The following is a 14,661-nucleotide window of genomic DNA, read 5'->3' on the forward strand; positions in this document are numbered from 1 at the left end:
TTTGGTTCTCAGTAATGTGGTGCATATTTAAAAAAAAAAAAAAAAGTTGTTGCTTTATTAACATTAAATAAACAGTAAATAAACAAACAAACAATGGTCCTGAAAATGGGATTCGTTTCTTTCAAGAAATGTGACCTGGACGTGTTCTCGACAGGTTTCATGAGATTCACTCACATTCATACTACACAGAGAATATCTCAGACTTCTCTCAGATCTTAGTGCCAAAAACAAAATAGTCTCCTCATCAAGGAGATGAAGCTCTGATTTGGGATGGAATATTAAATTATACGCTAATGACTGTGCTGTAGCTGCCATCACTAATGCTTGTTAAGGATATGAATGATTATTGTCAAGACTGTGTAGCTTTTGATTGGATTTAGTTTCATCTTTGATTTGTGACCATTTCTCCTTCCTTTCGAATGTCGGATTTAATATTTCAGATAAATATTCTCTACACTCATTCAGTTTGAATGTTTGGCAAGCACCAGGACCAAATAATCTGAAAAACAAAGATAAAAGATGAAAAAATATTGCTCCAGGACTGTAGCTGTCCATGACACCGGTGTTTCAAACCATTACCGTCACGGCTAAGGGCCCTTGCAGGAGAATTCCGTAAACTGAGCACACACATAACAAGGAACATAAAGTTTACACACCTTGAGTTTCACAAAGAGAAGGCGAAGTGAAGATTTAATAGGCACCTTGGAATGTGTTAAAAAAAAGAACAAAAGAAAAGAATAGCAGCAGGTAAAGAACAGAAGGAATCCTAATGACATCAAAGCGTGTGTTGAGGAAAACAAGGAAAGATTGTTCGCTCTCACAATAAAGTTGGTATTAATAGATCTAGATTTTGTCCAAGTCTCACAAAGGAAGTTGGCGGCTTGCTGAAATAATTTCCTTCACAATCTTGGTTATTTGTAGTAAGACAAGACTATTGTAATGTAGGGAGCGGGACAACGGAGTTGGAGATCCACGTGCAGGCTTTATTTACAGGAGAGCGTAGTTGTACGGGCAGTAGGTCAAACACCAGCAACAGTAACAACAGTAAGGCAAGCACTCAGCAATGTGTGTGTGATAGAGTGCAGCTTATAAAGTGTCACTGATGGGAAACAGAGCGTGTGAAGAGTATGTGAAGAGCATGTGATTAGTTCCTAGATGGGGAATTGTGGGAAATGGAGTCCATATAACCAAGTTGATTAACACAGACCCAGGGCACATGTAACAACTATATTGCTGTACTGTACAGACATGCTTACAATGGATTGATGCGACAGAATATGGTCACAATCTTATTGAAAAGTGACAGTGAAAGTGATGTGACATGTGGCCAAGTATGGTATCCTATATTCTATATGGTATCCCATATAGAATTTGTGCTCTACATTTCACCCATTCAAGTTCACACACACACAGCAGTGAGTATTGAACTCACACATACACTGTGGACACACACCCGGAACAGTGGGCAGCCATTTTTGCTGCTGTGCACGAGGAGCGATTGGGGGTTAGGTGCCTTGCTCAAGGCACCTCAGTTGTGGATAATGAGAGTGGAAGACAGCGCTGTTCATTCACTCCCCCCACCTACATTTCCTGCCGGTACTGAGACTCGAATCCACGACCTTCAGGTTTCAAATCCGACTCTCTAACCATTAGGTCACAACTTCCCCACTATATGAGAGCGGGGATGGTTGTAACGCTTTCAGTTTATTCACTTACAAATTAGATAAAGAGATGAAATCACTATCATACAAGAGCACCATATTCCTCAGGTCATGGTTATTTTATTAAATTTGATATATAATTTTCATATACATGTTAAAAAATACACTCAAAATGTTAAATTTACATTTGAATAAATGTTTTAATTTATGTTTGAACAAATGTTTAAATAGGGTCTTTGGGGTCTGCACAGACCCCAAACGACGTTTGCTCAATTAAAAAAAATGTTCTCTTTGTCCAAATGACATGAAACTTTGTACAGTTGTTAACACTTTCTAGATCTACAAAGAAAAAAAAATTGGAGTGATATCTTGTTTTTATGTTAGTGTAAAAAAAGGGTCACACTCAGGGTCTTCGTGGGTCTCCACAGACCCCAGACAACAGAATGTAATTTTGTAACAAAATAATTGTTTTTTAAAAAACAAATGTAATTTTACTCTGTTTATTAATGTTTTTACTTCATATTTTTGCACTTTTTGGAGGATTTGTCATATCTTTTAAATTTATATAAATAAATAAATATTTTTTAATACAAAAACAGCTTATTATGTAAAATTCACTTTATAAAAGACCCACATTTCTAATTTTCATTCATGGGGATAACATGGATAATTTGACATGGTTTAGTGTAAGATTTTTGCCCACCTTTTGGAAAATGCAGTTTTAAAAGTAAAAAAAATATCACTTTTACCAGTAGACGGCTGCAGAGCTCCACTATTTCCTATGTGCTATTTGACTGATGGAAAGACATCTTTTCACAAATATTTTTCAGGTGGATTTATATCTAAATATTATGAAATCACAATTATGACAATAAAAGACAATAAAAATGAATTTTTGTCAAAGTTTAGCATTTTTTTGTACTGAAAAAAAAATAAGTTTTTCAAAAATGTTGATTTTGAGGATGAATATTGTCCATTTTCTAAGTGGAGTCTCATCATAATGTAACAATATTGAAAAACTGATTTTTTTCATTACAAAAAATACTAAACTTTGACAAAAAGTAGGCTTTATTGTTATAATTGTGATTTCAGAATATTTAGATATGAATCCAACTGAAAAAAAAAACTTATGAAAAGATGTCTTTCAGTCAGTCAAATAGCACATAGCAAATAGTGGAGCTCTGCAGCCATCTACTGGTAAAAATGATAGTTTTTTTACTTTTATAACTGCATTTTCCAAAAGATGGGCAAAAATCTTACTCTAAACCATGTCAAATTATCCATGTTATCCCCATGAATGAAATTTAGAAATGTGGGTCTTTTATAAAGTGAATTTTACATAAAAAGCTGTTTTTGTACAAAAACCTATTTAAAAAAATATTTTTTAATTTATTTATATAAATTTAATAAATATGATAAATCCTCCAAAAACACAAACATGGAGTAAAAACATTAATAAACAGAATAAAATTACATTTGTTTAAAAAAAAACTAATATTTTGTTACAAAATTGCATTTTGTTGCCTGGGGTCTGTGGAGACCCTGAAGACCCTGAGTGTACTTCCCAAATGAAGACCGCACAAGGGTTAATGTTTAATTTGTTCAACCTGTTAAGCAGTTGCAGTTATAATGTGAAAATTGTCCTAAAATCAGCATGAATAAAGACATGCAGAAACATGTCAAGGTAACACATTATTTTAAGGTGACGTAGTTAGGGTTAGGGTTAACTAACCCTAAACCAAACCCTAACCCTAACTCTATAGTCAGTACATGTAGTTAATTAATATTACTCAGTACTTACCTGAGTAAGTACAATGTAACTACTTCACCTTAAAATAAAGTGTAACCCATATCAAAATTAGCAATGTGGATAAAAAAGATATTAGTTATTGGATTTTCAGTTGTATTTACAGTATGTGTACTTAATTTGCACTTACCTAAGAAAATACTGGTTAATATAAGGTAAATACAGGGGTTAAGGTTAGGTTTTGGGGTAGGTTCAGGGTTAGTACTAGTTATTACTTATTATTTATTGTACTTATTGTACTTATTGTAGTTATTATTGTTGTACTTACTGTAATAAGGACATCGTATGTGCATGGGGAACTGGACTGTAAAATAAAGTGCTACCAGATTTGCTATATTCTTACTTTGAGTTGTAGATTCTAATTTAATTGGGCAGTATTGGGCAAATTCTTCTTCCTACTCTTCTTCTTCATTTCCACGGATCTGTGAACGGGGATAGTACTGTTTTAGTACCGTTTTTAGTATCGTTATCGTTTAAATACACCCTCAGTTTAGTCTTGTTAATCCTCTTGTTAGTTTCATTTGTTGGGGATTAACAGTTTAGGACCCTTGAGACCAGATATGTTGAATAAAGACCCGGAGTCAAAGTTTTTAAAAAAATAAATTGAAGAAAAATTTAATGAAGAATAGTTTGCAGTTTCATCAGCAGAAGCCAGCTTCATGTCTCACAAGGAGTTCGTAGGCCGCTCTGCGTACATTCACATTTCCACAACAATTATACTCTAACAGAATCAACTAACTACGTCATTACTTCAGGTTGAATGATTCTGATTGGCTAAGAAAAATAGACAAGATTAGAAATTTTCCACACATGGACAGATAGTAAGAAGCATATCTCCCTTCGTCGCGGTGATGACGAGGGGGACCCTGGATTTAGGTACCGGATGTCCTTTTGGGGTCATGATGTGGCGTCTGCTGGTCTCAAGCAGAATGCCAGTTGTCCAGTACAAAGGGACCTGCACAAAACTCTTAGCACACATACACAGATACACATGATTCACAGCTTCTTCAAGGCTGAAGTTGATCTGAGCTCTGCTCTGAGCAGGAAACTTTCCCCAAAACATACTGATAACATGTTCTTTTCTCTCAGTGAGAGGTACAGAGGAAAATAGACGCTTTAACATACATTGAAGAAGTCATTCAAATATTTTAACAGAAATATAAATGTTGATTAATAACTTAAAAGATATATATTGAAGCGGCAGTGGATTCCAGAATCCACCCCTTCACATTGGTTTCTGATTAGTTACACCTGTGTTTCATTTAGTTCCCTTGTTTGCTTCTGTGTATATATACTCTCCATCTTGTTCAGTTCTGTATCACTTATCATCATGGTATATGTGTAAAGTATATGTCATTACTCTCTTGAGATTCTCCTGTGTGCTCTGTTAGTTTAATAAAAGGGCTTTTCACACTGCACTTTACGCCAGGTTATCATCATTCTAAACACCGCTTTTAACCCCGGGTAAAGGAACATTTCACACTTGTAATTCAGAAGCGGGTTTAGCACCACTTTTTACCTGGATTATGAAACCCTGCTCTGGAGCAGGGTTAGCACCGCTTTTGTGGCATTAACCCCACATTGTGGTGCCAAATTTGTACAGAGAAAAAAGATATGTTGTTAGAATGTTACATCTAGACGCTTAGCAACAGACAACCAATCGTGTACTGGATGGATGGATGGATGGATGGATTGACACGTGACAAATAATAGGAGGTGTTAAAATAATTACATATGAAAGTGAAATTACTTCCATGTTTATTTAAATTATTATTATTTTTTTTATTTATTTTTTTGCAACCCATACATGTCCAAAACTGTGTTCTTTCTTATTTAGTTCATGTAATATTGTAATGTAAAATTTTTCAGCTGATTGTATATTTGATTGTCAACATCTATTTGTTTTATGAATTGAGAATCTTGTTTCTTTTCAGGCTGACTGGAATGAATTTGCCATCCCCTGTCATCAGTAGCAAGAATTGGCTGCGGCTTCACTTTACATCTGATAGCAACCATCGGAGGAAAGGATTTAGTGCCCAATATCAAGGTAAGGGGTCACCATGTGTAGGACATTGGAAGAGAGGAGCGCATTATTGGCAGATGTGGGACTGTTGGCAGTGAAAGACAGCACATCCCTTGGTGTGTACTGCTGTAGTTAAAAATGACATCTTGGCTTGTCTGTGACTCAATAAGCAGACACATTGTCGGATTACAGGTCCCACCGAACACCCCCCTCCAACCCCCACCCCCCACCCCACTGCCTCCCTTCAATCACCCCCACCCCCCACCCCAAGCATTTAAATTGGGAAATCAGTCACAACAGTAGTGAGGGAATTCATGTTCCTAACATGAATAACACAAGATGAGGCCCTTTTAAATCATTTTCATGATATGTGTTTATGATCATGTTTTCTATCTGCATAATAAGCGATTTCTTATGTAAATGTAAACGGTAAGAAACAGGTAAGATTTCTGCACCCCACACAATTAATAAATAAAAAATAAATCATGACATAGATTAACTATTTGCATCTATTTGATTTAGTAACTGTTTAAATATATTTATTATTTTATTTAAATAATGCATTTATTCAAAGAAGAATCAGCATAAATCTGTTTATTGTGAAAACTTACCTGTTTCTTTCCTGTTTCATTTACATACTGTATGTATGACACATTTTATTAGTTTGTTTTGGTTAAATCTGTATAATCTAAAAGGATTGAAGTTTGACATGCAGTTCAAGTAAATTAAGGCCTTTTTTATGTATCACAACTGTTCAGATGAGCAGGGTTGTGGCACTACTTCGCAAAGTACTAGTACCTGACACACACATATATACACACAGTACTTTCATGTGTGTTGATAGTACTAACCATGTTTGTTTATACGATTTAGGGATTTAAAAAAAAAAAAAAAAAAAAAATTCATATTAACCGGCTACAAATGACAGCTGGACTTCAGTTACAGATGGTGAAACAAAATATATTATTCCCATTATTCTCCATAATTCTGTGTTGATTTGAGGGAATATAAGGATGGTTTTCCAGGAATACATTTATACTATAGGGATAATTTCTCAAAACAACTAATCATTATTTTGCCCTAATGATTTCTTGTTTAGTGCATCATATTTAATAAAAGGAGAAAAAAAAAAAAACTCTTTGCAATTGTATTAGAGCCCACTGATGGGGGGATGTCATACAGAGAGAAAATTATGCAAAGTGAATTTATTTCATGATTCCCGGGTCATAATTGGCATCCTACAAAACATAATTACAGAACTGAATTCAGAATTGCTTTGAAATCTACTGTAAATTGGCTCCAGATGATAAAAATATTGATAGCACATCTGCATGCCAGAATGATAATTGTGTCTCGGGTAACAAAGTGCGCACTTCATTTAACCCTTAAACGCATACCTCGGTCTTTATCGACCCCTGACGTCATTCACCTTCGTTCATTTTTTTATCTAAATATCAAGCCTCTTAGTATTCCTCAAACTTTTGTTATAAAAAATATAACAAGAAATTAAAATAAAATGATAAAAGAATGTCTGCTTTCTAATTATTATTATTATTATTATTATTATTATTATTATATATACAGTGGCTTTTCCTTGTTTTTTTAGTGATATTTAGCACCAGTTTATCAGGAAGTGATGATTTTGTTCTCTTCGACTGGATGGAAACGCTGCTTTATTCGTGAATGTTTTATGCAATATTCCAATTTTGCGCATAAGTTAAATTCATGACTTTGGATGTAAACATAGCTAGCGATCAAAATATTGATTTTGAAGACGTTGAAAATGATAGTTTTGGGAATATGGTTGAGATGGTGAGTATGAGCCAGATGCTGAATGTACTGGGAAAGTAAACTCTGACGATGATAGTGATGATGGTAAAATCTGGTCAAATTGAAGTTCCAAAAGTTAATGAAATATGCTTTATTTTATTCTTTTGTTACTGTTATTAAAATATCAGTTTTATAATATTGTGGCAGTTAGAGATCCATCCGTGTTAGATATAGATCCGGGTCACTAAAGACCTGAATATGTAATAATGATTGGCAAAACATTTATGAATTTAAGGGTTAAGATCTGTCATCCCCCTGCTAATTAAGAAAATACCTCTGCCCATCAGAATGGTCTCATTTTAATGGCCCATCCAAGACTAATTCATAGAGGGTTGCTTGTATTCAATGAGGTTTTGGCACTCTTGAGCACTCTGTATAAATGGATTGTGTTTCCTATTTTACACACTTCACCTCTGCCCTCTCTCAACAGTGAAGAAGGCCATCGAGCTGAAATCCAGAGGGGTGAAAATGCTTCCGAGCAAGGATACAAGTCACAAAAATGCAGTCTGTAAGTACACTTCATGTCAGTTCAACAAAGCACCTAATAAGCTGGACTTAATAAGCTTCTTTCACTGTGGGCCATGAAGTCTCACTATAGATAAAACATGAGGTAAAATGTGGAAACTATGTTCTTCCTCATCTTGACTCATGTGACACATCTGCTGGTTAACATTTCTACTGTAGGGAGCTACCCCTCTCTAGCGCAGACTTTATTGCACGGCTCTCTGGAATACTTGACATTTGATATTCAACAGTGTTTTGATCTGCCTGCATTGACACCATTGTATGCGAACTGAACTGAGCTGGATGATGACATCACTGTACTCCAGTGCTGATATAGATAAATTAACTAAATTATTAACTATTGATTCTTACATCGGAATGAATCAGTACTGAATTTACTTAAGATGGATACTGACACCATTTTCTTTAAGAGCTGCTGTGAAGCCAAAATTATATACCAGTTATCACTGTAAAGCTGCTTTGACACAATCTGCATTGTAAAAAGCGCTATATAAATAAAGATGACTTGACTTGACTTGACTTGACTACTTGACTCTGATTGGTCAATCACAGCATTATGCTTTCAAAAAACTTTGTATAATGATCCCCTAACTGTGCAATAGTCAGATTTCCTACATAACTATGCCTTTTTCATATTGCTTTTATAAAATTTTATGGCAGGCACAATGGTGGTAGTTCACGGATCACTTCTTGGTGGGTTCAAACCTACAACCATTAATTTACCAACCTCTATATCATTAACCACCACACCACACTTTTTTAAATCGAAAAATACAATTTAACACTTTTGGCTGATATGTGTAAAGCACAGCGGTGCTCCTGATAAGTATAACATCTATATATTATTCATTTATGAATTGAATGGAAGCATGAATTAAATAAAGCTAAATTGTTCCATTCTCTTCAGCACAACTGTATTCTTCTCAGTCATTATTGTGGCCTTGCTTGTTTTCATTATGAGTTTAATAAAGATGCCCTTGATGATATTCTTAATAGGATGGAGGAAGCTATGCAACATTATGCTGTATGGATGATTTCGCCTGTTCTGTGCTTCGTTGAACATGTTCTGTGACAATTAGCATTACAAAAGCTGCTGACTCTGTGAAGTACACCACTTCAGTTGAGCTTCTACAAAATTTACACAGTGTGTGCGTGATGACAATAGCTTGTTTATGGACATTCAGTCAGTCAATATATACAACAGGAGAGAGGTTGCCTAGGGTTTTCATGACAAACGGCCCAGTTCACTTAGAGCAGATGAAGAGATTTTACTAAAATGAACCACACAGTCATTTTAGTTACTTGCATGGATATGGCTTTTAAAATGAATCATATGGCATGCAATGTAAATGCAATGTCATTGTTTTATAGTATACAGTAAGTATTACATAGCCAGACTATGGGCATAAAAACTTTGGTCCACTTTGCAGCTTATTCTGACCAAGAAGAGCTCACTTAACATCAGCCAATTGGAACTGTTGATTTCAGCCCTTTCCATTTTCTAAGCACAATAGTACAACATTTTATTAGAAGTTAAGCTAAATAATACAAATATATTGTTATACTGAGCATGTTTTCTTTTAAAGTTAATGAACTACTCATCCAATAAAGCATTGCAAATAACAATCAAATCATAAACGTCTCGGTTACAAAGGTAACCCTCGTTCCCTGAAGGAGGGAACGGAGACGTACGTCGGACAGACCGACGAATAGGAATCTCGCTAGAGAGGCCAATCTACTTCGAGTGTAACTAAAACGAGCCAATGCACATTGGCATGCAATCATATGCATCAGCTGCTCGCCTCGCAGCGCGGGTATATAATGAGCAGCAGGTGCGTTGCATCTTCAGGTTTTCGCTGAGGAGCCGAACCGGATAGGCAGCAGCATCAGCGGGGTACAGCGACTGTGGCGACGGGACGTACGTCTCCGTTCCCTCCTTCAGGGAACGAGGGTTACCTTTGTAACCGAGACGTTCCCATTCAGTCGGTCACGTTCGACGTACGTCGGACAGACCGACGAATAGGAATCCCTACCAAAGCGCCACAGGAGCTGCCCCCTTCCAGCGCTCTGTAGTAAGCCACCTGAACCCCCTTGCCTGAGGATGGTGGGACAGGGCTAACACAGAGAGAGTCGATCACTGCTGTTCCCCAAAACCCATTCAGTGAGACTTTTGGATAACGCTGGGAAAGCGTACCCTTTCGCTGGGAAAGGAACGCTGCGGAAGCCACATCCTTCCCCGAAGGAGTTATGTGGAGAAGTACATATGGACTAACCCTGTAGGGCTGTGCTACATATGGAAGAGCTGGGGTGACTCCAACCCGATGAAGGGTAGGTTCTCCCAGAGGGAAAGACACGGGCTTCGTTTAGGAGCAACCGTGGAACCAACCATATGGGATCCCCGTAGGGTCACACATATGGAACCCAGCCTAAACCCGGTTCTCAAGGATACAACGGAGTATAGGCCTGGCGCCAGACGCTCCGCCACGTCGGCTGCCGAAGGGATATCGGAGGACTCGACAGGGTCTGCCTTGTAGGGACTCTCTGGAGAAAAGAAGCGCATGTAGCGCAGCAAGCCGACACTAAGCCGGGGCCTCTCCGTGCCTCTGACCTGTGGCGAGAACACGGGAGGAGACCGGCTGGACACGAAGGCTATAGTATCTAGCGAACGTGTAGGTGTCGCCCAGCCCGCAGCTCTACAAATGTCTGTCAGTGAGGCGCCACGAGCCAGCGCCCAGGAGGATGCGACACCTCTCGTGGAGTGAGCATGCAACCTGAGCGGGCAGGGCACGCCCTGAGCTTGGTAAGCCAGGGCGATGGCATCCACTATCCAGTGGGCCATCCTCTGCTTGGAGACAGCCTTTCCCTTCTGCTGGCCTCCATAACAGACAAAGAGCTGGTCTGAGGTCCTGAGGCTTTGGTTCTGTCTATGTACTGTCGCAAAGCGCGAACTGGACAGAGCAAAGCCAGGGCTGGGTCTGCCTCCTCCGAGGGCAGCGCTTGCAGGCTCACCACCTGGTCCCTGAAGGGAATGGTAGGAACCTTGGGCACATAGCCAGGCCGGGGTCTTAGTACCACGTGGCTATCACCCGGCCCGAACTCCAGGCACGATACGTCGACCGAAAATGACTGCAGGTCCCCTACCCTCTTGATGGAGGCCAATGCAACCAGCAGCAAAGTCTTCATAGACAGAATCTTTAAGTCTGCCGATTGCAAAGGCTCAAAGGGAGCAATCTGAAGTGCTCTTAGCACCAGAGTGAGGTCCCAAGAGGGTATGGAGGGGGGACGAGGAGGATTTAACCGTCTCGCCCCCCTAAGGAACCTGACGACCAGGTCGTGCTGACCAACAGATTTGCCATCTATGTGGTCGTGGTAAGCGGAGATAGCAGCAGTATGGACTTTGAGGGTGGAGGGGGACAGCCTACGCTCCAACCCTTGCTGCAAGAAGGAAAGCACGACTCCGATCGAGCATCCTCGGGGGTCTTCTCGGCGAGAAGAGCACCACTCGACGAACAGGTTCCACTTCGAGGCGTAAGCACGTCTCGTAGACAGTGCAAGTGCCGAAGTGATGGTGTTAAGTACCTCAGGGGGTAAGTCACCTAGAACCTCCGCGTCCCGTCCAGGGACCAGACATGGAGTTTCCAGAGGTCTGGATGCGGGTGCCAAAGAGTGCCCCGTCTCTGAGAAGAAGGTCCTTCCTCAGAGGAATGGGCCAGGGAGGGCTGTCGCAAGGAGTGAAAGTTCTGGGAACCAGGTCTGGTCGGGCCAATAGGGCGCAACTAAGAGGACCTGCTCCTCGTCCTCCCTGACTTTGCACAGGGTCTGTGCAAGTAGGCTCACTGGGGGAAACGCATATTTGCGAAGGCCCCGGGGCCAGCTGAGTGCCAGTGCGTCTGTCCCGAGTGTTCCCTCGGACAGGGGGTAAAACAACTGGCAGTGGGAGGTTTCCGGTGAGGCAAACAGGTCTACCTGAGCCTCTCCAAACTCTCTCCAGATCAGCTGGACCACCTGGGGGTGGAGTCGCCACTCTCCTGGCAGCTCAGCTCGTGATAGCTCGTCGGCCACATGGCTGAGCACACCAGGGACAAGAATGGCATGAAGCGACCTCAGACGCTTCTGACTCCAGAGGAGGAGATGGGGGGCGAGTTGCGACATGCGACGGGAGCGTAGACCACCTTGATGGTTGATGTACGCAACGGTCGCAGTGTTGTCCGTACGGACCAGTACATGCTTGCCCCGTAGCGGCCCTTTGAGGCGGCTCAGAGCAAGACGTACTGCTAGCAACTCGAGGCAATTGATGTGCCAATGCAGATGGGGTCCCGTCCAAACCCCTGACACTGCATGCCCGTTGTACGTGGCACCCCAGCCGGTGGCAGGAGCATCTGTGAATACCACAGCATGCCGGGACACTTGTTCTAGGGGCACTCCTGCCCGGAGAACAAAGGGTCCGACCACGGACTGAAGGCTTGGCGGCACTCCTGAGTGATTAGCACCCGGAACGTGCCGCGTTGCCACGCCCATCTCGGGACTCGGCCGTGAAGCCAGTGTTGAAGCAGTCTCATATGAAGCAGACCAAGCGGGGTTACTGCCGCCGCGGCCGCCATATGCCCCAGGAGCCTCTGAAAGAATTTCAGTGGGACCGCTGTCCTGCCATTGAACGTATTCAGGCAGTTCAACACCGACTGAGCACGTTCCTCTGTGAGGCGTGCTATCGGTTCGACCGAATCCAGCTCCATACCGAGAAAAGAGATCCTCTGCACAGGGGAGAGTTTGCTCTTTTCCCAGTTGACCTGAAGACCCAACTGGCTGAGGTGTCTGAGCACCAAATCCTTGTGTTCGCACAACTAACCCCGGGACTGTGCTAGAATGAGCCAGTCGAGGTAGTTGAGAATGCGAACACCCTGTTCTCTCATGGGAACAAGGGCTCCCCCTACGACTTTCGTAAAGACGCGGGGAGACAGGGCCAGCCCGAAGGGTAGGACTCTGTACTGATATGCTCGACCTTCGAACGCAAAGCGCAGGAATGGCTTGTGTTGCGGAAGAAACGAGACATGGAAGTACGCGTCCTTCAGGTCGATCGCTGCAAACCAATCTCGGGGACGGATGCACTCAAATGCGCTTCTGCGTCAGCATTTTGAACGGTAGCTTGTACAGGGTCCGATTCAAAACTCGCAGGTCCAAGATCGGTCATAACCCACTGCTCTTTTTGGGTACAATGAAGTAGGGACTGTAGAACCCTGACCTCATATCGGCTGGAGGGGCCGGCTCCATCGCGTCCTCCGCCAGTAGGACTGCGATCTCCGCACGCAAGACAGGGGCAACGACATCTTTCACTGTAGTGAAGAGGACGTCCCTGAACTTGGGGGGGATGCCGGGCGAACTGAATCGCATAGCCGAGCCTGATGGTCCCAATGAGCCAGCGAGACGGACTGGGGAGCGCTAACCGGGCTCGCAGAGACCGTACAAGCGGGACCAAAGAGACCACCGGCGTACCCGCAGCGGGGCAGCGAGGTGGAACACAGGGACGCGGCTCGGGGGGCTCTCTTTGTGAGGCGGCCCGAAGCGGCGTCACAGTGTGCTAGGCAACACTTACCTGGTTCCACGGATGGACAGAGGGAGCAGTCGAGGCTTTGGCTGCCCGCTGCTCGCTGCTGTCCGCTGGCGACAGAAGAGGGGGATGAGAGTGGTGAGGTTTTTCTCCTCCCACTGCTCTCCAAACCCTCTTCAGACCTGGAAATGGAGGAACTGCTCTTTTAATTTTGGGTACCACTGCCTCTTGGGTCAGTGGCGGAACAGAAACAAACCCAATAAAAGGATTTACCACCCGGCCCTCCTCCAGGGGTGGAAGAGCAGCCCCACCCATTTCTGGGTCGCCCGTCTCAGGGGTGATTCTCACCAACCACTTAACAGCTGCAGAGACGGGAGGCGTCATCTCCCCGCAATGGACACAGCAGAGCCTGCTGGGCCAGAGTTTCTTGCAGGGGACAACACCCTTGGCGACGAGCAGACCGAGGGGCGGCCCAAGAGGAACTCAATGGTTTGTCATGGGAAGCTCCCCGATCCGCTACTAACTGAGGAGAACCGCTGGGCTCAGTCCTCGACAGTGTCACCGAAAAGGCCACCTCGTAAGATGGGAGCATTGAGAAAGCATTTAGCTTGACAACCTCTCGCACCTCACAAGGTAAGCCAGGGGGCACTTCTGGACCACTGAGGTGGACATCGTCTGGCTGAGGGCCTGCGCCGTGACTTTGATCACGGTTAGTCAACAAGCGCAGCTCAACCCCAGCACAGAACTACCCTCATGCAAAAAGAGTGCCTTGGCCTCACATGCAGGGTGGGTGTGGTCTGTGTACAGCCACCCCAACCAAGAGGGTAGTGAGAGAGGAAAAACTTATGCAGATTTTGGCACTTTTGGCATTCCATATTTATGGCACCAACATACCCCCATACTGCCAAGTTTTCCATGCACATCTGGAAGACCCAGGAAAGCATGGCTGTAAACTCCGAATCTGAGTCAGCATAGGCACACACCATTACAGTGGGCAGCATCACCCTCATTTCCAGAGCATAACAGCACTCTCTCCGATGCTGCAATCGACGTCTGTCCCTCAGCTGGAGCTCTGAATGAAATGCTAGGTTCCCCTATGAGTAGGACCAGCAATCCAATCCAGAAACTGCACAGCTTGCAATGCGCTAGAGAGGGAGGGGCCCTAGGGGGTTGGTTCCCCGAAGGAACCCCTCAACCTCATGTCACCCAAGCCATATCAGCAAAGTAGACCTCTTCTGGTGCACCAGAGAGGGCGCTACAATGGAGATTA

The 14,661-nt window shown here is 42.7% G+C and overlaps 1 protein-coding gene across 3 annotated transcripts in view; it reads left to right on the forward strand.

The window, feature by feature from the left end:
* LOC125277427 (CUB and sushi domain-containing protein 1-like) overlaps positions 1–14,661 on the forward strand; it is a 750,178-nt gene that overhangs the window by 486,427 nt on the left and 249,090 nt on the right. For all 3 annotated transcript variants that reach the window (XM_048205771.1, XM_048205772.1, XM_048205773.1), the window contains 2 exons: positions 5,403–5,515; positions 7,752–7,829. In XM_048205771.1, coding sequence (XP_048061728.1) covers positions 5,403–5,515; positions 7,752–7,829 — 191 coding nt within the window. The remainder of the gene's footprint in view (positions 1–5,402; positions 5,516–7,751; positions 7,830–14,661) is intronic.

This window comes from Megalobrama amblycephala, linkage group LG10 (genome assembly GCF_018812025.1).
Source record: "Megalobrama amblycephala isolate DHTTF-2021 linkage group LG10, ASM1881202v1, whole genome shotgun sequence".
NCBI lineage: Eukaryota > Metazoa > Chordata > Actinopteri > Cypriniformes > Xenocyprididae > Megalobrama > Megalobrama amblycephala.